A 26,715-nucleotide genomic window follows, 5' to 3' on the forward strand; every position below is an offset into this window, starting at 1 on the left:
CACTGGGCCTTCGGTCTGTTTTCAGTAGTCGGAGAGGAAGAAAAATGGCGGCTGCGACCGATCAGAAGCGGGACGCCAGCCATTGGTTTTGAGCTTTCTCACGTAAACCGAGACCGGGGCTTTACGGGACTACTTCTTTGGAATCTACGCAAATCAAGCTTTCTGAGGGTACCCGTTTTTCCGGGTTCTGTGAAGGCTAAATAAACGCAGAAATTGAAATTGAAAATAATAGCTTTTATATATAATGAGGGGGAAAAGAGGCAGGCCGCCTAAAACCCTGCGGATGCAGGAGCCTTCATCCGAGCCGGAGCGTGGCTTGAGACCCAGGAGGGAGTTGAGGGCAAAGGGGAGAGGTAGTGCCGAGGTTGATTTTGAGAGTCCCAAGAGGGGAAATAACTCTTCATCGAGGGGCAGGAGGAAAGTGGGATCATCTCGCGGTAGGGGAAGAGGCAGAGGTGGTGGTGGCAGAGGTACTAGGGGCAGACGGTCAATCGCTAGATCTGTGGTTTATGATGATCATGAAAGTGATGAAGACGATGATGCTGTGAGTTTGAGATCTGAGGAGGACGAGTTGATAGAGGAAGAGACGATAACAGACGAGGAAGAAGAGGCCCTCAACGAGGAGTCAGACCCGCTTGAGGAAATACTCGAGGAGGATGATGCCAGCTACTGTACTGAAAGCAGCTTTCTGAGTCAGAGCACTCATGGCAGCACTCCGGGTAAAACCGCAATATTGATCAAGCTGCTTAGAGAATGATGGAAAACAATGACATTGTAACTAATTATAATTTGTCTGGGCGTATTTTCCTATACATTAGTTCTTATAGTGCAGGAAGCTGTATTGTTCAAAATGGAGAATGCACTGACTGTGTATAAAAACAGGCCTAGTTTGAGTTCAAAATTGTTGATGATGGACTGAAAGCTTTGCATTTAGCGATATAGGTAGTGCACGGGAGCCGAATTGCACATTTTTGAATTCTGAAACATCCTTAACTAACAGTATTGTGCAAGATGTTATTATAATTGTGTTTGCTAGTTTTGGATCTGACTTGGTTATTGCAATAGCTAGGTAGTTATAACGTACCTTATCTAACGTTAGCAAGCTAGGCTAACAAGTTAATGCCTGAACCTGCTAAACAGCTGTAAATGGAGATTTATCATTTAGAAAACAACTAAAATGACCAACAACATTATATTAACATTCCAGAGTAGGTAAGATACACTAATAACTGGAATGTTTCGTATTATAAAACAACACTTGATGCATCATTTCCTTGCAGGAGAATAGCTACTTAGCATGCCTAGCTAACGTTAGCTAGTTAAATACTTTCTCAAATGTGTCGATACATTTAATGAGACTATTAATTAACTTGGGGTTTTTCTTAACAAACTCTTACTTATCATTAGCTCTCATATCCAGCATATTTTCACAGCTGAGAAGCAGATGAGTTCTTCAAGCTAGCTAGTTAGCAATGCCATGGGCTTGTGCTCTTGTCCAGGAGGACCCAGCTAGCTTGCTAGTAATCCACATCAGCTCGAGCTAATGACAGGACAGGGTACCATGTGGACCATTGTTTTGAAAATAAGCGCCCTCAATTTCACCAGTTGTAACTGCGAGGAGAAGAAGTTTCAGTGATGCAGCACAATAATGTTTTACATTCCATAATGGAATTATTAATTTCAATGTTAAATTAATATCTGTACGATTTAATATCCATAATATGTTGTAAACCTTGGAAATTAAATGCAGAAGTTATTTTTGTTTCAACACACTTCTAATGCACATTTTCTTACACAATAGATAGAAGTAACAATTTAGATTATATTAAAGTTCATTATTATTTGTGGAAAGTATGTTTGCCAGTATCTTTCAAATTAATGTAAGAAAGATACAAAACATATCTGTAGAATAGCAGAAAAGTAATGATTATGTTGCTGTTGCAAAACATTATCACAGTGTTTGGATTAGACCCATTTTAAGAAGTAATTTTTTTACATTGAAGGGAATGTCCATTGTTTTAAATTGTTGTTCTTGACTGTCTCAATTGCAATAATATAACCCCTCTCAATTTTCTTGGTTCCTAGGTTTAATACCCTTGCCAACTTTGAGTTGGTGTAGTGTTTCACCAAGTCCAAGACTTGATTTGTTTAAAGCGGACCTGGCACCAATATAAAGAATCAAACATATTTCTGTGGCAGTAGATTTCAGAGACACTTGCAAACTCTCCTTTTACATGGCCAAGGCTAACATTTGTTCACTTGTGTAAATTCTGTCTTCAACTTGTTGCTTTGAATTTTCATTAATCGATGATTTAAGCCCTTGAGACAATGTCATTCTGCTTTGTCTGGGTTTTATGTATGATTTACGGAATGCAATTTCAGTTTTAGTTTGCCATAATCTATGTGATTTAAAGACTCTCACTGCTCTCTGTCTGGCAGGGAGGAAGAGGACACGGGTGCACTGCCCTCGCTCGCCCATCTTTGAGGAAAAGGAGATCCCTCCTCTGGAGCTGCCCAGAACCTCTGAGGACCTCCTGGTGCCCAGCGAGGAACTGCTCAACGTGTCCTCCATCTACGAGGTCCTGCGCAACTTCAGCACGGTGCTGCGGCTCTCTCCCTTCCACTTTGAGGACTTCTGTGCTGCGCTGGTAGGCCAGGAGCAGTGCACGCTGATGGCAGAGACCCACACAGCCCTGCTGAAGGCCATCCTGCGTGAGGAGGACACCTCCAACACCACGTTCGGTCCTGCTGACCTCAAGGACAGTGTCAACTCCACTCTCTACTTCATTGATGGTATGACGTGGCCCGAGGTGGTCCGTGCCTACTGCGAGAGCGACCAGGAGTACCACCATGTCCTGCCCTACCAGGAGGTGGAGGACTACCCCTACGGCCCTCTGGACAGTAAGATCAAGGTTCTGCAGTTCTTGGTGGATCAGTTCCTCACCACCAACATCGCCCGTGAGGAGTTAATGTCAGAGGGGGTGGTGCAGTATGATGACCACTGCAGGGTGTGCCACAGATTGGGGGACCTGCTGTGCTGTGAGACCTGCTCTGCCGTCTACCACCTGGAGTGTGTGAAGCCTCCTCTGGTAGAGGTGCCAGAGGACGAATGGCAGTGTGAGATCTGCGTGGCACACAAGGTGCCCGGGGTCACAGACTGTGTGACAGAGATGCAGAAGAGCAAACCCTACATCCGCCAGGAGCCCATCGGCTATGACCGCCACCGGAGGCAATACTGGTTCCTAAACCGAAGAATAATTGTGTAAGTAATTACTGGCCCCCACCCCACTTCCCTTGTTTTTACTTACTTACTTACTTACTAACAATATTATGCACCATCTCCATACCATACTGAGTGATCACACCTGAGTGATACATTGTATTTTGTGATGTAGTCAGAGAGTGGATGTATGTCCTTGAGGGTCTTGAAAACAAGTTAATTGATTGCCTTCAGAATTACTTAGTTGTTTTTTCCAGTGCTGAATTGCTTGGTATAACATCAGTCATGTCTTGTGGACAGAATAATACACATTTTGTTGCTGAACATTATGTACACACAAATTGCCTGAGAGGGTTGATTTAAACTTGGAACATATATTTTTTTAACTTGAATTTTAGTAGCTGGATGTTGCTGGTAATCACCCATATTCATGTAGAAGCAGCCTGGATTAAACATTTACTGCGTGTGAAAAATGTAGCTCATTTCAACGATGACTCAGAACCCACTCTTCAGATTATCTGACAAGCTGTGTCCCAGAGGGATCATTAGTGGCGGTTTGAGACATCAGCCAGCGCAGCGAGGGTGCTGTGATTGTTAATTGTGCCCTTAGTTAGGGTGAAACTCCTGTGCTGTGATGCCATAGCCCCCCTGAGAGTTTACTGAACTGCTGCTGGAGTATCCACTTCTTCAACATGTAGCCTCCTCCATTTGAACATATCTTCACAATTGCTTGTAATTGGTCTCTCTTGCGAGAGGCAAACAAAAAGGTATAAGGGGGCTGAAAAACAACATGCGTTCGAATGAAATTTAAGCTTATTGCCAATTTGCATTTGGTGTTGATTTTCCTTTGAAGTTAAGATATCTTTCTCTCCGGGTTAACAATGCTTCATGCAGCATTATAGGCCATACAATGATGCCATCTCATGATCTATTCATTAAGGTCCTTAAATCTGTTTTTATAAACAAACTAATTGTCAATTATATTCCATCTTATTTGTCACAACTCTTAATAATGGTTGTTGTCCTGTCATTCCAGTGAGGAAGACGGGGAGCATGATAAGAAGAAGATCTGGTACTACAGCACAAAGGTCCAGCTGGGAGAGCTGATAGAGTGTCTAGACAAGGAGTACTGGGAAAACGACCTGTGTGCCGTCCTCGAGGAGATGAGAGAGGAGGTGCACACTCACATGGACATCACTGAGGACCTCACCAACAAGGCCCGCGGCAACAACAAGGCCTTCCTCACGGCAGCCAACGGTAAGGATAGACAGCCACCTGCTGGACGCTCTGAATCACTGTCTGTCACACTGAAGCATTTTTAGCTGGTCCATGGCTTCTATGCATTGTCAATATAGAAATGTCAATGACGACCCCTAGGCTACATGTTGTGTAGCTCCTGTGAGATTACATTCCAATACATCTTTGGTGAGGAGAGTACATTCTCCCTCATGCTGAAGTATGATTAGGATGGTTGATGTATTAGAACTGTCAGAGGGCCGCAGGTAGCCTAGTGGTTAGAGCGCTGGGTCAGTAACCGAAAGGTCGCTGGTTCAAATACCGAGATGGTAAGGTGAAAAATCTGTCTGCGCTCTTGAGCAAGGCACTTTAACTCTCATTTGCTCCAGGTGGGCTGTACTACTATGGCTGACCCTGTAAAACAACACATTTCACTGCACCTGTCCAGTGTATGTGATATTAAATAAGCATCAAACATCATAGATGTTGCTATTCCCCTTTCTTTCTCAGACTTTTTACTTATCATGCAAACAGCGGTTTTCTTATTTCTATCGAAGGGAGAAGGTTGGTTTTAAACCAGTGTCGGTTTCTTTGTGTGGCTACTCTACTCTTCCTTGTTTGTTGTAGAGCCTTCCTTTGTTTGTGCATTTCCTGACCACTATATCTCGTAGTTTACACAAACCAAGCTTTATATGTTAAGCTTGCTTGGTTCTAGTTGTACTGTTTTGGGATCAGTCTCCTCAATTGTTAGACAATGAGGACTTTCTTTGACAGATATTCCAAAGACAAGCTGGTCAATGCAGAGTCTTTTCTCTCCTGTCTCGTTCCACCTGTACCATCTGTAGTGATTAATGGGCCTTGCTGGTATTTTATCCTCTTCAGAAGCCCACTGCTTCATCCTCCCTCTATGGTGACTCCTGTATCTCTCCCTATGAAAACCTCAGTTATGAACTGTTGGCAGGTAGGGAATGGAGACTGATGTCATTTTTTTGTCTTCTCCTGTGACCCAGGATACTTTCACAGGCAATGCTTTCTGCTGGCTGTCCACAAGTTTTTTTTTTTTTGATCCATTTCCCTGAATTAAGATTGTAATCTCTCTGTCTGCCTTTTATGGGGAGAGATTTTATACCATATCATCATAGAACACATTATTGATCCACCACTCTCTTGCTTTTTGTGCTCAGACAGCAGTTTCATTAATGTCATCTCCGGAGCGTTGACCCACTGTCCCGTTTCAGGGAACAATAGTAGAGACGGCAAATCGGGAGTGACTCACTGACATGGGTTCTAATGAGTTGTTCTTGGTTTTAGCTGCCAATGGCTAACTATATTGGTATTTAACTGTGCTGGTGATCATACGTGTTGTGACTTGGTTATTATTACCGGTCACAATCCGTTTCCACTCATTCTTCACACAGTCTCAAGTAGTGCTGGAAGGTGTATTAGCAATCTGTAAGATTGAGATGTTTGTGTGGTTGTTCTCTGAAGGTGAGTGACTGCTTCTATGAGAACTAGGATGGAAGGGGTTAACCTAGTGACAGGATGATCTTGACACTGTTACAAGATTTATACATAGGCCTATGTTACTTTCCAACTGCAATTTTACCAGCTGGTATTATATTGTTTCAAAATGTATAGGAGAGCAATATTGGAAATCAATTATGATTTGACTCCATTATATTGGTAATGCCATCCTGTAATAGAAAGGCATCATTTCAACAAACAGGCTAGGGCTAGTGAGCCAAACAACTCCATTCCTTTTCTTATTGTCTGGCATAGCTTCTCTGGTTGGGAATTAGCTACTTGAAACGTCCCCTTGTATTTTTTGTTGTTGTATTTTACCCCCCTTTCAATCTTGTCTCATCGCTGCAACTCCTCAACGGGCTTGGGGGGGAAAAGGTCGATTCAGGCATCCTCCGAAACATGTCCCGTCAAACTGCACTTCTTAACACCCGCCCGCTGAACCCGGAAGCCAGCCGCACCAATGTGTCGGAGGAAACACTGTTCACCTGACAACCGATGTCAACCTGCAGGCGCCCGGCGCGACACAAGGAGTTGCTAGAGCATGATGAGCCAAGTAAAGCCCCCCCGGCCAAACCCTCCCCTAACAAGGACGACGCTGGGCCAATCACAGGCCGTAATTGGGACTCCAACATGTAGAGCTACTGATTTACATAATAATGTGGTTAACATCATGTAGATCTACTGATTTACATAATAATGTGGTTAACAACATGTAGACCTACTGATTTACATAATAATGTGGTTAACAACATGTAGACCTACTGATTTACATAATAATGTGGTAAACAACATGTAGACCTACTGATTTACATAATAATGTGGTAAACAACATGTAGACCTACTGATTTACACAAATGTAATGTTGTCTCCGGTCAAACAGAACTAGCATGGTGTGGGTGTTGGCCATTTGCTTATCAGCTGTGTTGTTGTTTGTGTAGATGAGATCCTGGAGCGTGTGCAGGGCAGGCAGGAACGGCGAGCCTTGGAGCAGGCAGAGAAGGCCACTACAGACACCACCAAGATTGAGGAAGAGACCCCCACACACTGCTCTCAACTACCAGACCACAGAGAGCTCCAAGACCCCGAGTATAAAGAGGAGGCAAGCTCACAAGGTAAGATAGAAGAGCAACTCCAATGTGAGTTGTGTATTGCCTATGAAGTCCTTTTCTGGATGCATCTTTCATGTAGCCTTTTGAGGATAGCTACGACTTTTTGTTGATCTGGTGAGGCGGTTGTGTGTTAAAGATCCAGAGTGAGTCTTGTATGTTTCACAGCAGCTGTAGCTCCCCCTGCTGGAGAAGAGAACACCACCGTCCACCCCCCTAAGCCTGGCTCATCCACCCAGGACGGCACTCTCCCTAAACATGAACCCCCTAAGCCTGCTGAGGTGTCCTGCTCTGCCGCCTCTGAAAGTGGGGAGGCCTCCATGGAGCCTGAGCAGGAGAGGCCAGGTACATGGAGAAAGCGCCCAGCAATCCGCATCTCTCCTCCCAGCCTCTCCTCCTTGTCACACCTTGCTGTGGCTATGCATGTGTGCATCCATCATCATCGGTCTCATGCTCTGGCAGTCTGAAAGCATCCTCTATACTGTAGTTGTGCTTAATGTGATGTGATTGCTGCCACTGGGTGCGTTGCTTTGGAGTCACTGCTACAGGCTTTTTGCTGCTGCTGCTTCTTGGCTTGATGATGATCTTCATGCTGGTTGACTGCTTCTTAATGTGACCATTTGTTGATTTGATTATTGGCTGTGTTTGGTAGAAAGTCTACTAAAGAGTGCTCTTGGACCATTAAAACTAAGTTATAGCTTCCTTTGAGGATGAGAGTGTCTTGAATGGCTGCAACACGTTTACACAGTATGCCTTTCTCTATCTACTGTCTACTAATTCAATACATGGGTTACTAACAGCGTGAGTGGACTCTGTTGGGCAGCCTTCACTTAGTCACCCAGTCCAGAGTAATGAGTGTAACAGAGGGGGCTCTACTCTGCCACAGTACTGCTCACCTCAGTATCACTCATTAAACTGACCTGTGTTGCTGACTTACTGAGTTAATTATCCTTCAGGTATAAACATATTTTGTCTTAAGTATTTTCTTACTCCTTAAAGCACTCTGCTTTTCACATCTGCTTATGTAACGTTTAAATAGCCCATTATTGTATCCCTTTATTTCTGTGGTTTTCTTTTCCAAGAATTTGTCTTTCATCCATCTTCATATGATCGAGATCTGCCTGGTTATTTTCTTCCTTCAACAGATGCATTGTGCCTTTTTGTGGGATCTTGTGCTCTTGCCATCCATTTTGTGTTCCATTGTCTTGTGTAGTGTTCAGCATGCAAGGCTGAACAGTGCTCAGGAGGCTGTAAATGTAGCCTGTTGTTATTCTAGTCACCTTGTTCATTGCTTACATGTTCTATTTTCTCAATGCATTCATTGTGTTATCTGGATCCTGATGCGGTGCATTGTCTGGTCCACACACTGTGAAAACTTGTTCTCAGATAATGGCGTTTCGGCAGCAGCATCCCTGGCAGGCAGCGCCCACCACCCTAAGTCTGTCACAACCAGCCTCTTATTCTCACCCCAATTCATTGGGGAAATTGGCCTCCGTTCCTTTAGCGGAAACAAAAGGCTGGCTCCCTGCCTGAACCTTCCACCTGCTCCCTCAGTGCAGTTTATACAGCAGGGCCATTATAACCTACAGCTCAGATACACAATCTTTTTCTTCATTTGGTTCTGCAGCCGCGTTTTGCACTGCTTGTGTTGTGTTGCACTGTGTTTTTAGCCTTATCTGTCAGCCTGGACTGCTGAAGTGCAAAGTCTTGCTCAGACTCACTGATTAAGCATTTCCCTGGTGTTATGCTAATTGTGCATGATCATTAAGGAACAGGTGAGGCAGGGAAGGCATCAAGCCAAAAGCATTCTGTTTTTTACAATTGTTGTGGATTACAGGTTTTACTTTTTAAGTTGTTTATCCGTGTTTGCTCTGCATTGCTGTCATCATTTGCAATACTTTGTCAGTATAGACAGCTAGTGCCTGGTGATGCATGTTTTCACACAAAGGGGGCCAAAGGGGTTTGTGCTGCTCAGCTTTTCACTGTTCAATCCTCTCCTCCTCCCCAGATGATAAGCCTGTAGACTCAGAGTCCCATGGAGAGGAGGACCCCTCTGCCCAGTGCCAGCCTACTCCCCCACCACCACACCCTGGAGACGAGAACAGCAACAGCAGCCACGTCTCAGCGCCTGGGGTCCTCAGGAGGCCTGAAGAGCCAAACCTCGCTGACAGGTCCTCTCAGTCCTCCATCACCAGCCAGGACGACACGGGTACGCCGTTGCCATACCATCCATACACTCAGGCCTCTGGAGGCACTCTGTTACTGATGCATGCCCTGACTCATTCAACTGTCAAGGGCCTTGACTACCAAGTGACATTAGAGATACTGTTTGTATCTTTGAACATTGCCTCCGCTGTGCTGGTTTTTGGCCCAATTAATCATGAATCCTTTATTCATGATTGACTTCTCTCTTTTGATTAATCATCACTGATCTTAATGATGTGTTCTGTTGCTCGCAGGTGAAGGCAAGGAGAGTGGGAATGGTGAGGGGTCAGCATCTGGACAGACTAACAATCGCATAGTGACTCGTCTGCGTAACCCGGACAGCAAGCTGAGCCAGCAGAAGACCCAGGGAGATGGCAGCCCTACACCCAGGGACAGCAAGGAGGTGAGACACCAACCAGACACTGTTAACCTTCTGTCGTCTCTGTGGAATTTCACCCACAGCCTAGTCTCTCACATTAGGAGAAGGCAGCCTTAGCACGATCAAATGGATTGTCCTGTTATATTTTCAATCATCTAGACTGAAATCCAGTCCTCTGTTCCACATCGACTCACTTCAAATCAAATTTATTTATATAGCCCTTCGTACATCAGCTGATATCTCAAAGTGCTGTACAGAAACCCAGCCTAAAACCCCAAACAGCAAGCAATGCAGGTGTAGAAGCACTTCTTTATTACACAATGTTACACAATTAATTGAACCACCAGTATTCTCCCAATTGCCAAATCCCTATGGATACGATGTCTCTCTTCTTAGCTGTGTCTCTACTCAGCTCAGTAGAAATATCCCCTTGTGTCTCTCCATTAGACATCTCCTTCCAGCTCTGAGAGTGAAGTGGCTCGTCTGGGTACTGTGAAGAAAGAATTGGCGGTGAAGGACAACCTGAACACCTTCTTCAAGCTGGGCCAGGAGGGCAAGTTCCGAGTCTACCACAACCAGTTCAGCACCAACACACTGGGCCTCAACAAGCACCAGCATCGTGAGGACCACGACAAGCGCCGCCACCTCTCCCATAAGTTCAGCCTAACCCCCGCCGGGGATTTCAAGTGGAACGGCTCCATCCACGGCTCCAAGGTGCTGACCATCTCCACCCTGCGGCTCACCATCATCCAGCTGGAGACCAATGTCCCCGCCCCCTTCCTGCACCCAAACTGGGCCTCGCACAGGTACGCTCCAGAACAGACTACTTAGAGAAATTGAATATTATTGACTGATAAGGTCATGTGTGAAATCGTGTTATGCTGTATAGTGAGGTTGTGGGTTTGGGATTTTCCAGGACAAACTGGATTAAAGCGGTGCAGATGTGCAGTAAGGCTCGGGAGTTTGCCTTGGCGCTGGCCATCATGGAGTGTGCCATCAAACCAGTGGTCATGCTGCCTGTCTGGAAAGATGCACTTGGACACACCAGGTAAGAGACATTGGTTGTGAATCAAAGGACTTCATTCATTGCTGAATTGAGTTTTGAGTCATAGCACATCGACCCAACTCATCCTGCTCTCTGCGGTTTAGTGCACAATGCTAAACTGAATTAATTATATTGCTTCACTGCTCTGCTGATTATGAAGCATTCTGTTCACCTCTCTTCAGTGCAGAGGTCTGTAGCGGTGTGGGCAGTGTATGCAGAGTAGCTGACGCTTTTCCCATGAGTGAAAGAAGGTTCATTGTTGAAGATAATGGAGCCCTGACTAAACAAGCCAGAGTCACCTTGCTGTTTTGATGTATTTTTTTCACCTCCCCTCCCTTCAGGCTCCATCGCATGACCTCCATGGAGCGGGAGGAGAAAGAGAAGGGGAAAAAGAGAGAGAAAAAACTGGAGGATGAAGAGACTATGCAGCAGGCCACCTGGGTGAAGTACACCATCCCCATCAAACACCAGGTAAATCTGGGTTCACTTTCCTCTCAAGTCCTGTTTGGGCTTTTATGACTACACGATGTCTGACAACATAATCATCCCATCTTTTGTACGCGATTGTGTAGTCTTTTATCTAACTGGTTCTTTCTCTCTGTGTGTAAGGTGTGGAAGCAGAAGGGGGAGGAGTACAGAGTAACTGGGTACGGGGGCTGGAGCTGGGTCAGTAAGACTCACGTCCATCGCTTTGTTCCCAGGCTACCAGGGAACACCAACGTCAACTACCGCAAAGTACTCGAAGGTAAGTGTTTCTTCTGTACACGTATTATCTCTGTCTTATCTCACTGATGATGATAAAGGCCACTCAAGCTGAACATTTATTTGGCTCCAGCTTGCCTCAGTATAAATTAGGTGCTTCATGTGTTTTCATTTTAATCTCTCTACAGCAGCTAAAACTGGCAAAGAGAATTCCACATCCTGCCCGAACAAACAAAAATGTTTGCCCAAAGCACCAACGAGCTCGGAAACCCAGGCAAAAGAAGAGTCTACTCCAATTACTGAAGAAAAAGACCAAGAGGAAACCTCCACCGTGGAGTCATCTGGGAGCACTTCACCAGGAGAGGGGCAGACTCTGAAAGAGAAGGAAGAAAATAATATCACAGAGAAGATGGAGGAGAAGAAAGATGATCAGGTGGAGGAGAAGACTGAGGACAAGATGGATGTTGACCCCAGTCCACCAGACACCGGTCTCAGTGAGGGAAAAGGTACAATGATAATACTTTTCATCAATAAACAGAGGGTCTCCTGATGTTTTTCTGAATAAGACATTTTTGTAGATGACATTTGGTATTTTCCCCATTCCTACTATGATTGGCTGTGTTCTATATTCATCTGGTACTTAGCAGCTGTCTTTCAGGTCTCGGAGTTAGCATTTTTGGCTAGTATTATTCATTGAGTTCTCTCTTTTTTAGGTATAGTGGACAGCAAATGCCCCTCATCACTGACTGACCCTGCTGTGAAGGAAGAGCCCGGGGAGGAAGAAGAAACTAAGAAGGAGGACTCTGAGGCCAAGCCACCTGTCCGCCCCTTCAACTGGGATGTGGTGAACGTCAGCGAGGGCTTCCAGCTCCGTACGGCCTACAAGAAGAAGGTGAAGACATCCAAGCTCGACGGGCTGCTGGAGCGCAGAGTGAAACAGTTCACCCTGGAGGAGAAGCAGAGGCTAGAGCGCCTCAAACAGCAGTCAGCCCTGGCCAAACACACAGTCTCCAAGGAGAAAGTTAACACAGGGACTCCCACCACCATCAAGGCTTCTACAGCAGACAAGTTAGCAGTGACACCGTGCACAAGTCTGAAAGCCGAGGGACAAGCAGCCTCAGTAGTTAAAGACACAATTGTTAAAAGGCTTGACTTTGACCAGGAGCAGCCAGTGAAATTCCAGCCCTCAGGAGAGACAGATAATCTGGACGTCAGATTAGGCTCCACCTGTAAACCCCAGGCAGCAGGAGCCACAGGCCCCAACCTCAACACCACAGGGTTGGCCAACCATGAGAGCAGCGTTCAGGGCAATGGTGGGGATGCGTTATCTCAAACAGAGCTGAATGGAGGCTCCCAGAAAAGCATAGACGTCAACAACAAAGTCAATTTGACATCTGTAGAACCGGCTTTAGGTGCGGCCAAACCTCCCAGAGCAGAAGTGATGATAGCAGGAGAAAATGGTAGGAAGCATGGTTATGAGGAGACAGAGCAAGGTAATGGACAGAGGGAGATAGAAAGCATGGACGTAGACCAAAGCAAACCACATTTAGTGCAGGTGAACGGGAAAGACGCTGTTGACACCAAGACTCCTGTAGACTCAAAGATGCACTCAGACCTGGCCAAAAAAGTGGACACCAAGGTCATGCTCCAGATGTTAGAGGGTGAGATCAAAACACTGCCAGTGAAGGAACCTGTAAAATCCGTTATGAACGGTACTCTCTCTCAGGACGGGTTAAAGGTCAACAACACTGTGTTAGCCACCAGCCTAGCCTTGGAGGACGTAGAGGGAAAGGTCGTGGTGTCCAAGCCTGACTACTCTGTCACGTCGTCAATGTTAGGGCCGCCCACTGGTGTTCCCACGGTAAGCAACATCACCAAGTCTGAGCCAATGGAGATTGGGCAAACGGCATCCAATAAGATCACCCCATTTCCTATCCCCACTGCAGAGGAGTCCAGCTTGAGTTACAACACCACAGAGAACAGCAGTAGCAGTACTGAGGTGCTGAAGACCATCACCCAAGTCACCACAACCACTACTACCACCATGTCAACAGAGTCTCGCACGGTGCAGATAGCCAAGGTCTCCAGCAGCACTAAGCCTGCAGTGACGCCTGCTGCAGAGAGCAGTGCTGTATCCACCCTCACCACCATGACCAAGACCACCGTCACCAGGGTCTGCTCCCCGACCCTCGGGGCCGCCGTCTCCGAGGAGACCAAGACTGTTGTCACTGCAACGTTGACAGATGCCAAATCTGGCCCCTCAGGCTCTTCAGTCACCTCCATGACGGTCAGTAAGGAGTACTCCACCAGAGACTGTGTCCGGCTGCTAAAGTTCTCCCGCTCCAAGAAGACCCGCTCTGGCACGGCCCTCCCCTCTTACCGCAAGTTTGTCACCAAGAGTAGCAAGAAGAGCATCTTTGTACTGCCTAATGATGACCTGAAGAAGCTGGCGAGGAGAGGGGGCATCAGAGAGGTACCCATCTTCAACTACAACGCCAAGCCAGCCCTGGACATCTGGCCCTATCCCTCCCCCAGACCCACCTTTGGAATCACGTGGAGGTTAGTCACGTAGTTGACCCTTAGCCATTAGGCTGCCATTGACGCAGTGGACCATCTCATATGCCGTGCACTGAAATTAAAACACAGAAAGACAACAAACAATACTTGGGCTAAAACCATTGTGAACATGGAACCATGTACATTTGTCCATATAGCTATTTGGTTAAAGGTTGTTTTGATAACACTCACTGACTTGGGTCTCCTATGCAGATACCGTCTCCAGACTGTGAAGTCTCTGGCGGGGGTCAGTCTGATGTTGCGGCTGCTCTGGGCCTGCCTGAGGTGGGATGACATGGCTGTCAAGCCCTCCCCTGCTGTAGGAACCACCCGCACAGGTGAGAGCACAGCAATCCTACCCTCCTCTCCCTCTTTCTGCTCTCCTCCTTCCTGTCTCTAAATTTGAAGATGAGGCACCATTTCAAACGGACATAATTCCTTTCTGCTTTCCCCAGAATCCTCGGAGACGGCGATCACCACAACAGAGATCATCAAGCGGCGAGATGTGGGGCCGCACGGCATCCGGTCTGAATACTGCATCAGGAAGATCATCTGCCCAATTGGCGTTACCGAAGCTCCCAAAGGTAAAAGGATGAAACTGCATCCCAAATTGTCTTAGGATCACCCTGTCACAATCCTATAGTGGTCTCATGAATCTTTGCTTTGGATTGCCTTGCTCAGCTTGCTCCTTACCTCTTCTAGTGTTCTCTCTCAATTACCTGAATAGGCAAATCCTTTGCAATGTCAGTGAAAATATGGAGTTTGAGAAAGTTGTTTATCCCACAATACAAAGGATGACATTAATTGACAGATGTCGATTTCCCCTTTACCTCATTCTCTACCTCATCCTTTCTCTGTCCTCCTGGGTAGAAACTCCCACTCCCCAGAGGAAAGGCCTGCGCTCCAGCGCTCTGAGGCCAAAGAAGCCTGAACCGGCCAAGCAGACTGGACCCATCATCTTAGAGACGTGGGTGGCCGAGGAGGAGCTGGAGATCTGGGAGATCAGAGCCTTTTCAGAAAGGTGAGCAGGTGGACTGTCCTTAGCCTTGTTGCTGGGGCTGGAGAGAATAAGCTGCTGTACTGCTTGATATTATGTGACCTTTGAACCTATACTTGCCTCAAGATGTCTTGTTGTAACCCTGCCCAGGTCTGTTGTCATTGGATGTAGTATGACTAACTGACTTGTCCTCTTGTGGTCCCAGGGTAGAGAGGGAGAAGGCCCAGGCTGCAGACCAGGCTAAGGTTAGTAGAACGCTGAAGACAGCAGAGGAGGCCAAGGCCCAATTGGAGGCTCAGCTAAAGCACCAGAGATTGGCTGCTCAGCAGGTGGGAAGATCAGACAAGTTTCCACCTTGCACTATGGTGACAGCTAGCCTCCCGACAATCCACCCCCCCCCTCAGCCCAAACCTGGGGGGCACAAACACTAAACACTGGGAGCTGGGACATTTCAAGGGCCTCTGTTTGGGTTGGTTTTGATCTGAATAATTGTCCTTTTAAACCATGTGCAATTACAAATGTGTATTGGAAGTTATGTATTATTCAGATTCAGATGTTCACTCTGTACTCTCACTGTTTTACTCTGGTCTCCTCTTTCCAATGAGTTTGGTGTTTCTATGTGGTTTAGCATAGATTTAGCATCTGAACCTTTGCGTTGTAGAAACGGTTGGAGCAACAGAAGCCTGGTGCCACCACCTCCACCCCCACCAGCACCCCTACAACCTCAGCCTCTGGCACTCCGGCATCCCTGACCAGCCAGGTCACCCCGGGGACTAAACTGGTCCTGGCCACCAAGCTGGGGACACCTGTCACATTCCAGCAGAACAAGAACTTCCATCAGTCATTTACTTCCTGGGTCAAGCAGGGCCAGGGTAGTCCAGGTGAGTTTGGCGACGACAAGCTGCTCATACAAAATCATGGCGGTGGCTACTGTGGGGGTGTGTTTTAAGTTGATAGTGATTCTTGGTAGCAGTGTTGAAATATTATTTTTCATATTTGAATGTTTTTGGTCAGAAGGCATTTTCGTTCCCCATTCACTTTTTAATGGTGGCCATTGAAGTTCACTCGTGGATGTCAAACTGTTACAACAACAACAGATAATTTTAGTGTTTGGATTCTTCTTTTTTCAGTTGATCTATTTTGATAGATATTTACGGTATGTTGAATTGCCTTAATGGCCAGTGGTGTCCACTTCCTGTATCCGAAACCCAGTCAAGTGTGGGGCTGGGAAAGAGAATTCTAAAAACATTTAGAATAACTTTTGACTCCTAGAAAAAAGTTTCAGGCTCATAATCAGTTAATCAGTCCAAAAAGCATTATGCAATGGCTTTGTTTGAATCAAAGCTGGGGGGAAAACACCCCTTGGTGGACACCACTGCTATACACCCTGGCTGTTGTGGTTGCACTTGCACACGGTGTGTGACTGCAGGTGGGGTGTGTCTTGCAGCCTCCACTTGTTCACGGGCCACCGTGGCCAACAGCATGGTCACCACCTCTGGACAAACGTTCCAGATCTCTGCCAGCCCGGTGACCATGGCTGGCCAGGTCATCACCGCCAAGCTACCCATTCCGGCCAACAGCAAGATTGTTACGGTCAACATGCCAACCACACAAGGAGGTATGGATGACCTTGCCATCTGTAAGGTTTTAGCCGGCATGATCGCATTGACTAGGCCTACCCCCACTCAGCAGGCCTACCCCCACTCAGCAGGGCTACCCCCACTCAGCAGGCCTACCCCCACTCAGCAGGCCTACCCCCACTCAGCAGGCCTACCCCCACTCAGCAGGCCTACCCCCACTCAGCAGGCCTACCCCCACTCAGCAGGCCTACCCCCACTCAGCAGGCCTACCCCCACTCTGCAGGCCTACCCCCACTCTGCAGGCCTACCCCCACTCTGCAGGCCTACCCCCACTCTGCAGGCCTACCCCCACTCTGCAGGCCTACCCCCACTCTGCAGGCCTACCCCCACTCTGCAGGCCTACCCCCACTCTGCAGGCCTACCCCCACTCTGCAGGCCTACCCCCACTCTGCAGGCCTACCCCCACTCTGCAGGCTTACCCCCACTCAGCAGGCCTACCCCCATTCAGCAGGTCTACCCCAAATCAGTAGGCCTTACCCCAACTCAGCAAAACCATGAATCATCTCACCCAAGTGGAACCTTTGAGGGGCTTTGAGGTGTTGCTTTTGGTTTTGAGTGTGCTGGCTGCCCTAATACGTAGAAAATGCCACTGATTAATACAAGAACATTCTAGGAAGGAGGATCCCTGGGATGCCCCATCTTTCTCGCTCAGTAACAGACACAGTAATGTCTGTCCTGTCTGTCAGATTATTGATCCAATGGAAGCTTCCTTACGGTATTGTGGTAGGACTGCGTCCCAGACAGTCTCAACACAAAAGACCTGTTCTGCTTGATCCATACAGTCTGTCCAGGTCATCTGCAAGAGGGGCAGGTGACAATTCTCCCACTGATGGCTGTGACTTGCCAGTATATTTGGAGATGTGATTCAACCTAGTATTTCTTTGGCAAACTGAATTCCTAGTTCCATGAGCATTTAACAAGGGCGTTTGACTTGTTGTAAATCTCATTATTGAGGTTCAACACCCTACTGTTGATCTACTTGTAGTGAGTTCACGCTACTTAATAACACAGTCCCTCTCCATCACAGGTATGGTGCAAGTCCAGCAGAATGTCCTGGGCATTATTCCATCCAGTACCCCAGGCAACCAGCGGACCTACTCCTCATTCCAGAACCGCAACGCCACCATCAACATCAGACCCAACAACTCCACCTCAACCACCACTCAGCCGGTAGAGAATAGACATCCTAACAGATCTATCCCTCTCTCTCTCACATATTATTGCTGTCTTTTTCCCCCTTATGCTCTCCCCTGCTCTTTCTTTGAGTTATAATCTTAATTGGAATGTGGTGAAATTAGCATAGTCGTGTGTACAGTATCATTTATTTGTGTTTTGTTTCTTTGGCCCAGGTCATTTCCACCGAAGCCCAGATCCGTCCGGGCATGACGGTGATCCGATCGCCCCTGCAGCAGGGCACCACCATGGGCAAAACCATCATCAGAACCCCCTTGATGATGCAACAAGGTATCCTACCAGCCAGCAGGTCTCTCCTCTGCCGCCTCCCAACCCGTGGCTGCATGGCTCTGCTCACTCCTCAGCATGCACATTACAGACAGTCAGCGACATTGCTTTGTGTTGAAATGTTTATATGTATTCATTTTATTCGGATGGAAACTGTATTGGTAGTCCTCCGATGTTAACTTTATCTATGACCTCCAGTCAATTCATTCATGATAAGTCACCTGACTTGTCTTGGGACTGTCACATGCACTTTTCCTATTTAAGGCTACTTGTGTGTCTGTTTGTCTGCCTCACTGTCCTCTAGGCCAGCAGCAGGTGGTGACTCAGATCATCCGGGGCCAACCTGTCTCCACAGCAGTTTCCAGTGCCAGCCCTGTGCAGACCAGTGCAGGCCAGAGGATGCTGGGTGCCGCCCCGTCCGCCCGTCCTGTCACCCCTGCCCCTGGGCAGTCCCCATCACCATCCACCCCCCAAGGCAGCCGACCACAGCAGGGCCAGGTCAAACTCACCCTGGCCCAGCTCACCCAGCTAACGCAGGGGGCACAGGTGAGGAGCCATCTGCTCTCTTTTACACCTACTTTCAAACATACTCTCACACTCCTGTTGGATGTATTCTCTGTGTGTTTCTATGTCTGACTGTGTGTTCCAGGGAGGGAACCAGGGTCTCACAGTAGTAATCCAGGGACAAGGACAGACCACAGGCCAGCTGCAGGTCATCCCCCAGGGAGTGACAGTCATCCCAGGCCCTGGGCAGCAGCTCATGCAGGCAGCCATGCCCAACGGCCAGGTGCAGCGCTTCCTCTTCACCCCAGGGGCAAAAGCCCCTGTCCCCAACCCTGCCACCATGGCCTGTGCTGCTGTCACCCCCGTCACAGCCACCACAACAACACCCTCAGGGCCAGGTATGAGGCCAGGCCACTTCAACAAGCATCATACACAAGGCTTTGCAGAGTTGTGAATTAGAATGTTCATTTGGATTGGTCTCTCATTTGTGTAGATGTTTTAATACTGTGCTGCTGCCTCTCTCTTCTCTGTTGCAGCGCTGTCTCAGCCTCCAGTTCAGACTCCCGCCACCTCTCAAGCACCGGCACCACCAGTCCAGCCCCCTCAACAGGCTATCGCTCATGTCCAGCCCCCTCAACAGGCTATCGCTCGTGTCCAGCCCCCTCAACAGGCTATCGCTCGTGTCCAGCCCCCTCAACAGGCTATCGCTCGTGTCCAGCCCCCTCAACAGGCTATCGCTCGTGTCCAGCCCCCTCAACAGGCTATCGCTCGTGTCCAGCCCCCTCAACAGGCTATCGCTCGTGTCGAGCCCCCTCAACAGGCTATCGCTCGTGTCGAGCCCCCTCAACAGACAATCGTTCCAGTCGAGCCCCCTCAACAGACAATCGCTCCAGTCCAGCCCCCTCAACAGGCTATCGCTCCAGTCCAGCCCCCTCAACAGGCTATCGCTCCAGTCCAGCCCCCTGCCCTCGTTCCTGCCCCCCCTCCAGTGTCCACATATCAGACTCAACCCCCTCGGGCTCAAGTCCACATCCCTCTCCAGTCCCCCACTGCCTTACCCATCCAGCAGATAGCCCAGATCCCAACCTCTCCACAACCGGTCCATATGAAGACTCTCTCGGTCTCCCCCTCCGTCACCCAGGCCACAGTGAGGCCCATCCAGGCCCATGCTCAACTCCAGCCCCAGGTTACGGCTCAGATCAGGCCCCAGCAGCAGCTGCAGCTCCACCACCAACCCCAGCTGATCACAGTGCCGGGGCTGCAGCAGCAGGTCCAGGTGCTGGGCACCATCCAGACCCACGTGGCGGCCCAGCTCCAAGCCCAGCAGGGTGGGGCGGTGCCCCAGCAGATCAAGCTGCAGCTGCCTATTCAGATCCAGCAGGCAGGAGGCCAGGTGCAGGCCCACCAGATTCAGAACGTGGTGACCATCCAGACAGCCAGCATGCAGGACCACCTGCAGAGGATCCAGCAGCTCAGAGAGCAGCAGCAGAAGAAGAAGCAGCAGGAGGCCAAAAGGGAGCAGAGCCTGCAGGCCTCCAGCCCCAGCGACATCATCCAGAAACAGGTGGTGATGAAGCAGAATGCTGTGATAGAAAATCTGAAACAGAGGAAGACCATGACTCCAGCGGAGCGGGAGGAGAACCAGAGGTATGGCTGTCATTATTCACAGACATGACCCTTAGATAACGACATTAATATGAATTACAGTTCATTACAATATGAATTATGTTTTATCTATTTGTCAGTTCCAAAACCTTATTATGCTTAATCCTACCAACAATCACCAACTATTTTGTGTTAGTTATATTTTGTCTGATTTCATGATGAATCTGACAAGCCCTCCCTTCCTCTATCCCCTGCTGAGCAGAATAATCGTCTGCAACCAGGTGATGAAGTTCATCCTGGACAAGATCGACAAGGATGAGAAGCAGGCGGCTAAGAAGAGGAAGAAGGAGGAGTCTGTGGAGCAGAAACGCAGCAAGCAGAATGCCACCAAGCTCTCGGCTCTGCTCTTCAAGCACAAAGAGCAGCTCAAGGCTGAGATCCTGAAGAAGAGGGCTCTACTGGACAAGGAGCTGCAGCTGGAGGTTCAGGTCAGTGCCATAGCCACCTCTGTATTATACGCCACTGTATTGTAGTGCTCCAGTAGGGTGTAGAAGTGTGATATTGGATGTGTTGAGAAATACTGCGGCCACGGCCCAGGAATTCCTTACATTGTGATACCAACTCTCCCCTTCCTTTCCCCTGTCTCCCTCCCCTTCCTTTCCCCTATGTCGTTCTCTCTCTCAGGAGGAGCTGAGGAGAGACATCAGCAGGCTGAGGAAGGAGAAGGAGAAGGCCCAAGCTGCAGCCTCTCAGGCAGCCGCTGCCGCAACCGCAGCCCAGGTAGCCTCATCCCTCTCCCCCACCATGGCCTCGCCCTCCTCCGCCCACAAACGCAAGAGGGACGACGAAAGGGACTCGTCCTCCGCCAAGCCCAAGAAGAAGAAGATGATATCCACTACCTCAAAGGATCACAAGAAGGAAGTCAAGCTGTACTGTGTCTGTAAAACACCCTATGACGAGGCCAAGTAAGATACGGATGCACCATATCGGGTTCCCATTGAAACACTGAACATGTAACTGAACTGTAGCATGTATGTCGAAGACGTTGAACTGAAGTCCACATGGTTTCAGGTTCTACATTGGGTGCGACCTGTGCTCCAACTGGTTCCACGGTGCGTGTGTGGGCATCACGGAGAAGGAGGCCAAGAAGATGGACGACTACGTCTGTAATGGCTGCAAGCAGGGCCAGGACTCACAGGACTCAGAGGGCACCACGGAGGAGCTGTACTGCATCTGCCGGACGCCATATGATGAAACACAGTATGATAACACAATACTAATAAGGTTATAGCTTGGGTGAACTGAATGTTATAGGTCCAAATATCCCTGACCTGTACTTCCCATGTCTTTTCTCCCAGGTTTTACATTGGCTGCGACCGTTGCCAGAACTGGTACCACGGGCGCTGTGTGGGCATTCTGCAGAGTGAGGCCACCCACATAGACGAGTACGTGTGCCCGCAGTGTCAATCCACGGAGGATGCCATGACCGTCCTCACACCGTTAACCGACAAGGACTACGAGGGTTTAAGAAGAATCCTGCGCTCCTTACAGGTATGAAAGCCTGTGGTCTCCTCTTCAGTGTCTCTACTGATGATGCATTTGATGTGGATATGGCCAGAGTTGGGAGTCACATCATGTACCCTGTCTTGAATAAATGAAATGATTAAATGTAACAACGTTGCATTGAAGGACCAGTGTTCTGGTCTGGGGCACTACATTCTCAACATACTTCAGTATACCTCACTGTTGTAAATCTAGTGAAACATCTATTTTTCTGTTAACAGGCTCACAAAATGGCGTGGCCGTTCCTTGAACCAGTAGATCCCAACGATGCTCCTGACTATTATGGCGTTATAAAGGAACCGATGGGTAAGGGCAAGGGCAGATCTCTAAATCACTGTAATGTCATTGACTGTCGCTATTATTTCACATCAAATTTTATTGGTCACATACACATGGTTAGCAGATATTAATGCGAGTGTAGCGAAATGCTTGTGAGAAAAAACATTAATCTTGAATGTGTTGGAAAGTAGACACAAAATGTGTACTTGGCTAGTGTTTATGTTGATAGTTTAGAAAATATAATAATTGACCAACACATTTACCTTTGGTCACCCTTCTCTATGTTTCATCCCCAGACCTCTCCACAATGGAAGACAGATTACAGAAACGGTATTACAACAAGCTCACTGAGTTTGTGGCGGACATGACCAAAGTCTTTGACAACTGCCGCTACTACAACCCCAACGACTCCCCCTTCTTTCAGTGTGCCGAAGTTCTGGAGTCATTCTTTGTACAGAAGCTCAAAGGTTTCAAAGCTAGCAGGTAAGTTCAGAGCTCTCATGACTCCCAAGGTTCTTCAGAGGCCCTGTCATTAAGTCTCCTGTTTGAAAACACTCCCTCTGTCATGCTCCTCTGCTTTCCATGGTCTCATCTGACATTAGGGCATGGGTAATGGCTTGTCAGTCATATAATGTTCATGACACTCCATGTGACTTTGATTGAATCTGCTTTTGAGAATTTCCCAAGAACACCCTTTTTAATCTTTTCTTTTTCATTAAACCATGCATCCGTGTCATGCTAGTTAGTCTCATGCACTCTCTGGGCATGTCCGTTTGTGTTGTAGTAGCCTGACTTTGGCTGTGGTCTTCCCCACAGACCCGGCTGTGTTTTGTGGGATGCAGAGTCTTACCAAAGCCTACGGGGCTGACTTCAGCTCAGACATCCTCCCTGCAATAGTTTTCAGTAGAGCTTCATTAATGTTTGCTCCATCTCTGTGTCATGCATCACCTTGCATTTGTGTCTCTTTCACCTGTACCGCATGCATTTGATTTATGCCACTCATTCTCTCTTTCTTGCAGATTGTGATGTCATAAGTCTGACGTTATAGCTGGAGTCTGAGCTGGATGCTGGGGTCTCTAGTAGTGAATCATGGAACTTGCTGTTTCATAAACAGTGGAAATTCTGTGTGATTATTTAAGATTTAAAGAAATAAACACACAAACACACACAAGTGTCCTATCAGTGAAACAAACCATGCTTAAAAGTACATTTGCAAGTATAGAAGCCAAATTCCAAAGATGCCTTCTGTGACAATCACAAAATGGCGGCCATGTTGACACTTACAAATCAAGTTATCAAGGGATATGCTTTTTCTCTATTATTTTGGTAATTTTACCATTTAAAATCGCATCAATTATCAGCAAGATAAGTGTCAGGGAAGCTTTTACTTAGAAATGTGAAAATAAGCTTCACCCAGAAATGCATTTTTTATTAGTAGTTAGTTATTCTTGGAGAGGGAGATATAAAAAACATTTGGGACCACATGTAAAGCTGTATATTTTATTATTATATATTTATCAAATTAAGTTCCTCTCTTATTCATGGCCTTCTTTAAGCTGATTTAAATATCATGCATTTGTAATGAATGGGCATGATTTTAATATAGTGCACAGGTTTTGTAGGTAAATTATAGCTTAACTACTGGTTGATTTATTATTTGGATGTTTTAAATTTACTGATTTAAAAAAATAAGATTTATATTGTATGGTTTTTAATCCTTTTGTGAAGGATTATTTTATGGTTAAAACAAAGAGAGCCTATGGTCAGAGGAATTTATATAGACTTAAAATAATAAATAAAATGTCACGGCTTAACTATATTGGACCCCATGCCTTACTGCATGAAGGTACCTCAGGATGTAGACGTGAAGCACCATTTTCATTGACTAAGTCATTCCCAATGAATTAGACCAACGTGGCTGCTCTATCTCCTTCCTGACCCCATGGCATCCATTATTTGTATCATTGTTTTGTTTTTTTGTTCATGTCAGTATGTTTAAACTATTCATAATAATGTTTAAAGGTTCTCAACTGTTCCCCTTTTCCACATTCTATAGGTCTCATAACAACAAACTACAGACTTCGACCTCTTAGTATATACCACATATGTGAACAACAAAAAAATGCACTCTGCGAGAATTGGGTTAAATTCTGAACAATTAATCCATGTTGGGACCTGGCTCCTGTGCTTTGTGACCACTACTCCTCTCCCTCCTTCTGGCCCCACTACGCAGCCCCCAAAGGAAGACTCTCCCTGTAAGACCAGCAGCGCTGCTCCCACACAACTGTCAGGTGGAGCTGCTGCCTGCCCACCTCTGCCACATGGACATTTGACAAGGGGTTAAAATGGAGGGTTTGAATAAAGGCATTTCTGAAAAAGGTTACCTTGAAGAAAATACTTTCTTTGGAGATCTCACGTTTCCTTGTTCCTTCTTCTTTATTTGATTCTTTGTTACCCCTCTAGCCAGTTGAAGAAATTAAGAAAAGCTTACGCTTCCATGGCCATGCCCATAAAAAATAAACATTTGACGCCTGTTTGAATGTTGAAAAATGTTGAGCTGAGTTGCACTCAGTGTATCAGATTGCACAGGGACACTTAGGTGTGTCTATACCCTTTCAATCACTTTATTAGAGGTGGCGTGAAAGATACATCTCATTGGGAAGGACTTGCTTGAGTTTGGACCGACTGGCTTTCTGGACACTAAACAGTTTGAGTTTCAGTCAAGCTATGCTGAAAGGAATAAAGTATTTGGTATTAATTGCCCAGCAGTAATGACATTGCTAAGGATAAAAACACAATGTATTTGAAGGTATCCTGCCCTCTTTGTAAAACTTGTCAGATTTTGAATTTTTGTTTTTGTATTACAGCTGAAGAGATTGATGTATATGAAACATAATAAATGGAGAAGACTGAGCTCTCTTCCACTACTGAAGGTGTTGGCATGTGCTTTTGTGAAATAAATTGCTTTAGCTATATGAAAATATTTTACCCTAAAGCATTTACAGTACATTCAAAGTATTCAGGCCCCCTTCACTTTTTCCACATTACAGCCTAAATCTTAAATGAATTAAATAGTTGTTTCCCCTCGACACACAATACCCCATAATGACAAGGTAAAAACAGGTTTTTAGGAATTTTAACAAATGTATAAAGAAAAATATTCAAATAATAATCCCCATTTACATAAGTATTCAGACCCTTTACTCAGTCCTTTTTGAAGCACCTTTTGGCAGCGATTACAACCTTGGCTCTTCTTGGGTATGACACTTCTAGCTTGGCACACCTGTAATTGGGGAGTTTCTGGAGATCCTCGAGCTCTGTCAGGTTGGATGGGGTGGTGTCGCTGCACAGCTATTTTCAGGTCTCCAGAGATGTTCGATTGGGTTCAAGTCCGAGCTCTGGCTGGGCCACTCAAGGACATTCAGAGCCATTCCTGCGTTGTCTTGTCTGTGTGCTGAGAGTCGTCCAGTTGGAAGGTGAACCTTCGCCTCAGTCTAAGAACCTGCTCCAGAGCACTCAATCAAGGATCTCTCTGTTGTTTCCCTCGATCCTGACTAGTCTCCCAGTCCCTGCCGCTGAAAAACATCCCCACAGCATGATGCTGCCACCACCATGCTTCACCGTAGGGATGGTGCCAGGTTTCCTCCAGATGTGACGCTTGGCATTCTGGGGAAAGAGTTCAATCTTGGTTTCATCAGACCAGAGAATCTTGTTTCTCATGGTCAGAGACCTTTAGGTGCTATTTGGCAAACTCCAAGCGGTCTGTCATGTGCCCTTTACTGAGGAGTGGCTTCCGTCTGGCCACTCTATCATAAAGGCCTGATTGGTGGAGTGCTACAGATATGGTTGTCCTTCTGGAAGGTACTCCCTCCGAAAAGAAACTCTGGAGCCCTGTCAGAGTGATCATCGGGTTCTTGGTCACCTCCGTGACCAAGGCCCTTCTCCCCAAATTGCTCCGTTTGGCCGAGCAGCCAGCTCTAGAAAGAGTCTTGGTGGTTCCAAACTTCTTCCATTTAAGAATGATGAAGGCCACTGTTCTTGTGGACCTTCAATGCTGCAGATATTTTTTGGTACCTTTCCCCAGATCTGTGCCTTGACGCAATTCTGTCTCCAGTGCTCTACAGACAATTCCTTCAACCTCATGGCTTGGTTTTTGCTCTGACATGCACTGTCAACTGTGGGAACTTATATAGACAAGTGTGTGCCTTTTCCAAATCATGTCCAATCAATTGAATTTACCACAGGTGGACTGCAAGTTGTAGAAACATCTCAAAGATGATCAACGGAAACAGGATACACCTCAGCTCAATATCGATTCTCACAGCAAAGGGTCTGAATACTTATGTAAATAAGGTATTTCTGTTTTTTATTTGTAATAAATATGCAAAAATGTCTAAACCTGTTTTGCTTTGTCATGTGGTATTGTGTGTAGATTGATGAGAAAAAAAATGTTTAATCAATTTTAGAATAAAGCTATAACGTAACAAAATGCACTGTATATTATTTAATTGGCAGTTATGGGTAAGACCTTACGATCTCATCAACAAGCTGCATCTATATCATTTGAATTTCCATTAATAGGACTGGTATGACCAGATGGGAGTCCAGTGACCCTTTATCCCCAGTTCCAGGTATTCATGTCTAAATTGTATGCATATACGGAAGCACATGTAAATGCTATATTCAGAGGATG

General features: G+C 46.8%; 1 protein-coding gene across 8 annotated transcripts; it reads left to right on the forward strand.

Moving 5' to 3' along the window:
- Window positions 1-24,949, forward strand: LOC135554334 (nucleosome-remodeling factor subunit BPTF-like). Of its 8 annotated transcripts, XR_010457675.1 has the most exons (32): window positions 1-719; window positions 2,440-3,262; window positions 4,257-4,477; window positions 6,919-7,092; window positions 7,255-7,431; window positions 9,095-9,295; window positions 9,546-9,694; window positions 10,118-10,476; window positions 10,587-10,718; window positions 11,057-11,186; window positions 11,325-11,460; window positions 11,606-11,923; window positions 12,131-13,976; window positions 14,187-14,311; window positions 14,429-14,557; window positions 14,844-14,994; window positions 15,176-15,299; window positions 15,632-15,851; window positions 16,418-16,588; window positions 17,638-17,780; window positions 17,960-18,074; window positions 18,376-18,617; window positions 18,721-18,973; window positions 19,112-20,222; window positions 20,443-20,668; window positions 20,865-21,145; window positions 21,252-21,440; window positions 21,539-21,731; window positions 21,965-22,049; window positions 22,319-22,505; window positions 23,042-23,148; window positions 24,079-24,949. XR_010457675.1 is itself a non-coding variant. In XM_064986584.1 (31 exons), exons 1-31 carry the CDS (start codon window positions 245-247, stop codon window positions 23,046-23,048), a joined length of 9,093 nt encoding a protein of 3,030 aa, XP_064842656.1. In that variant the 5' UTR covers window positions 1-244; the 3' UTR covers window positions 23,049-24,949. The 8 variants fall into 8 exon arrangements, 7 of the variants coding, with proteins under 7 accessions (XP_064842656.1, XP_064842654.1, XP_064842657.1 ...); XM_064986584.1 differs by having other exon boundaries at window positions 23,042-24,949; XM_064986582.1 differs by lacking the exon at window positions 23,042-23,148.
- The last annotated feature ends 1,766 nt before the right edge of the window (window positions 24,950-26,715 follow it).

This window comes from Oncorhynchus masou, chromosome 14 (assembly GCF_036934945.1).
Source record: "Oncorhynchus masou masou isolate Uvic2021 chromosome 14, UVic_Omas_1.1, whole genome shotgun sequence".
Classification (NCBI taxonomy): domain Eukaryota; kingdom Metazoa; phylum Chordata; class Actinopteri; order Salmoniformes; family Salmonidae; genus Oncorhynchus; species Oncorhynchus masou.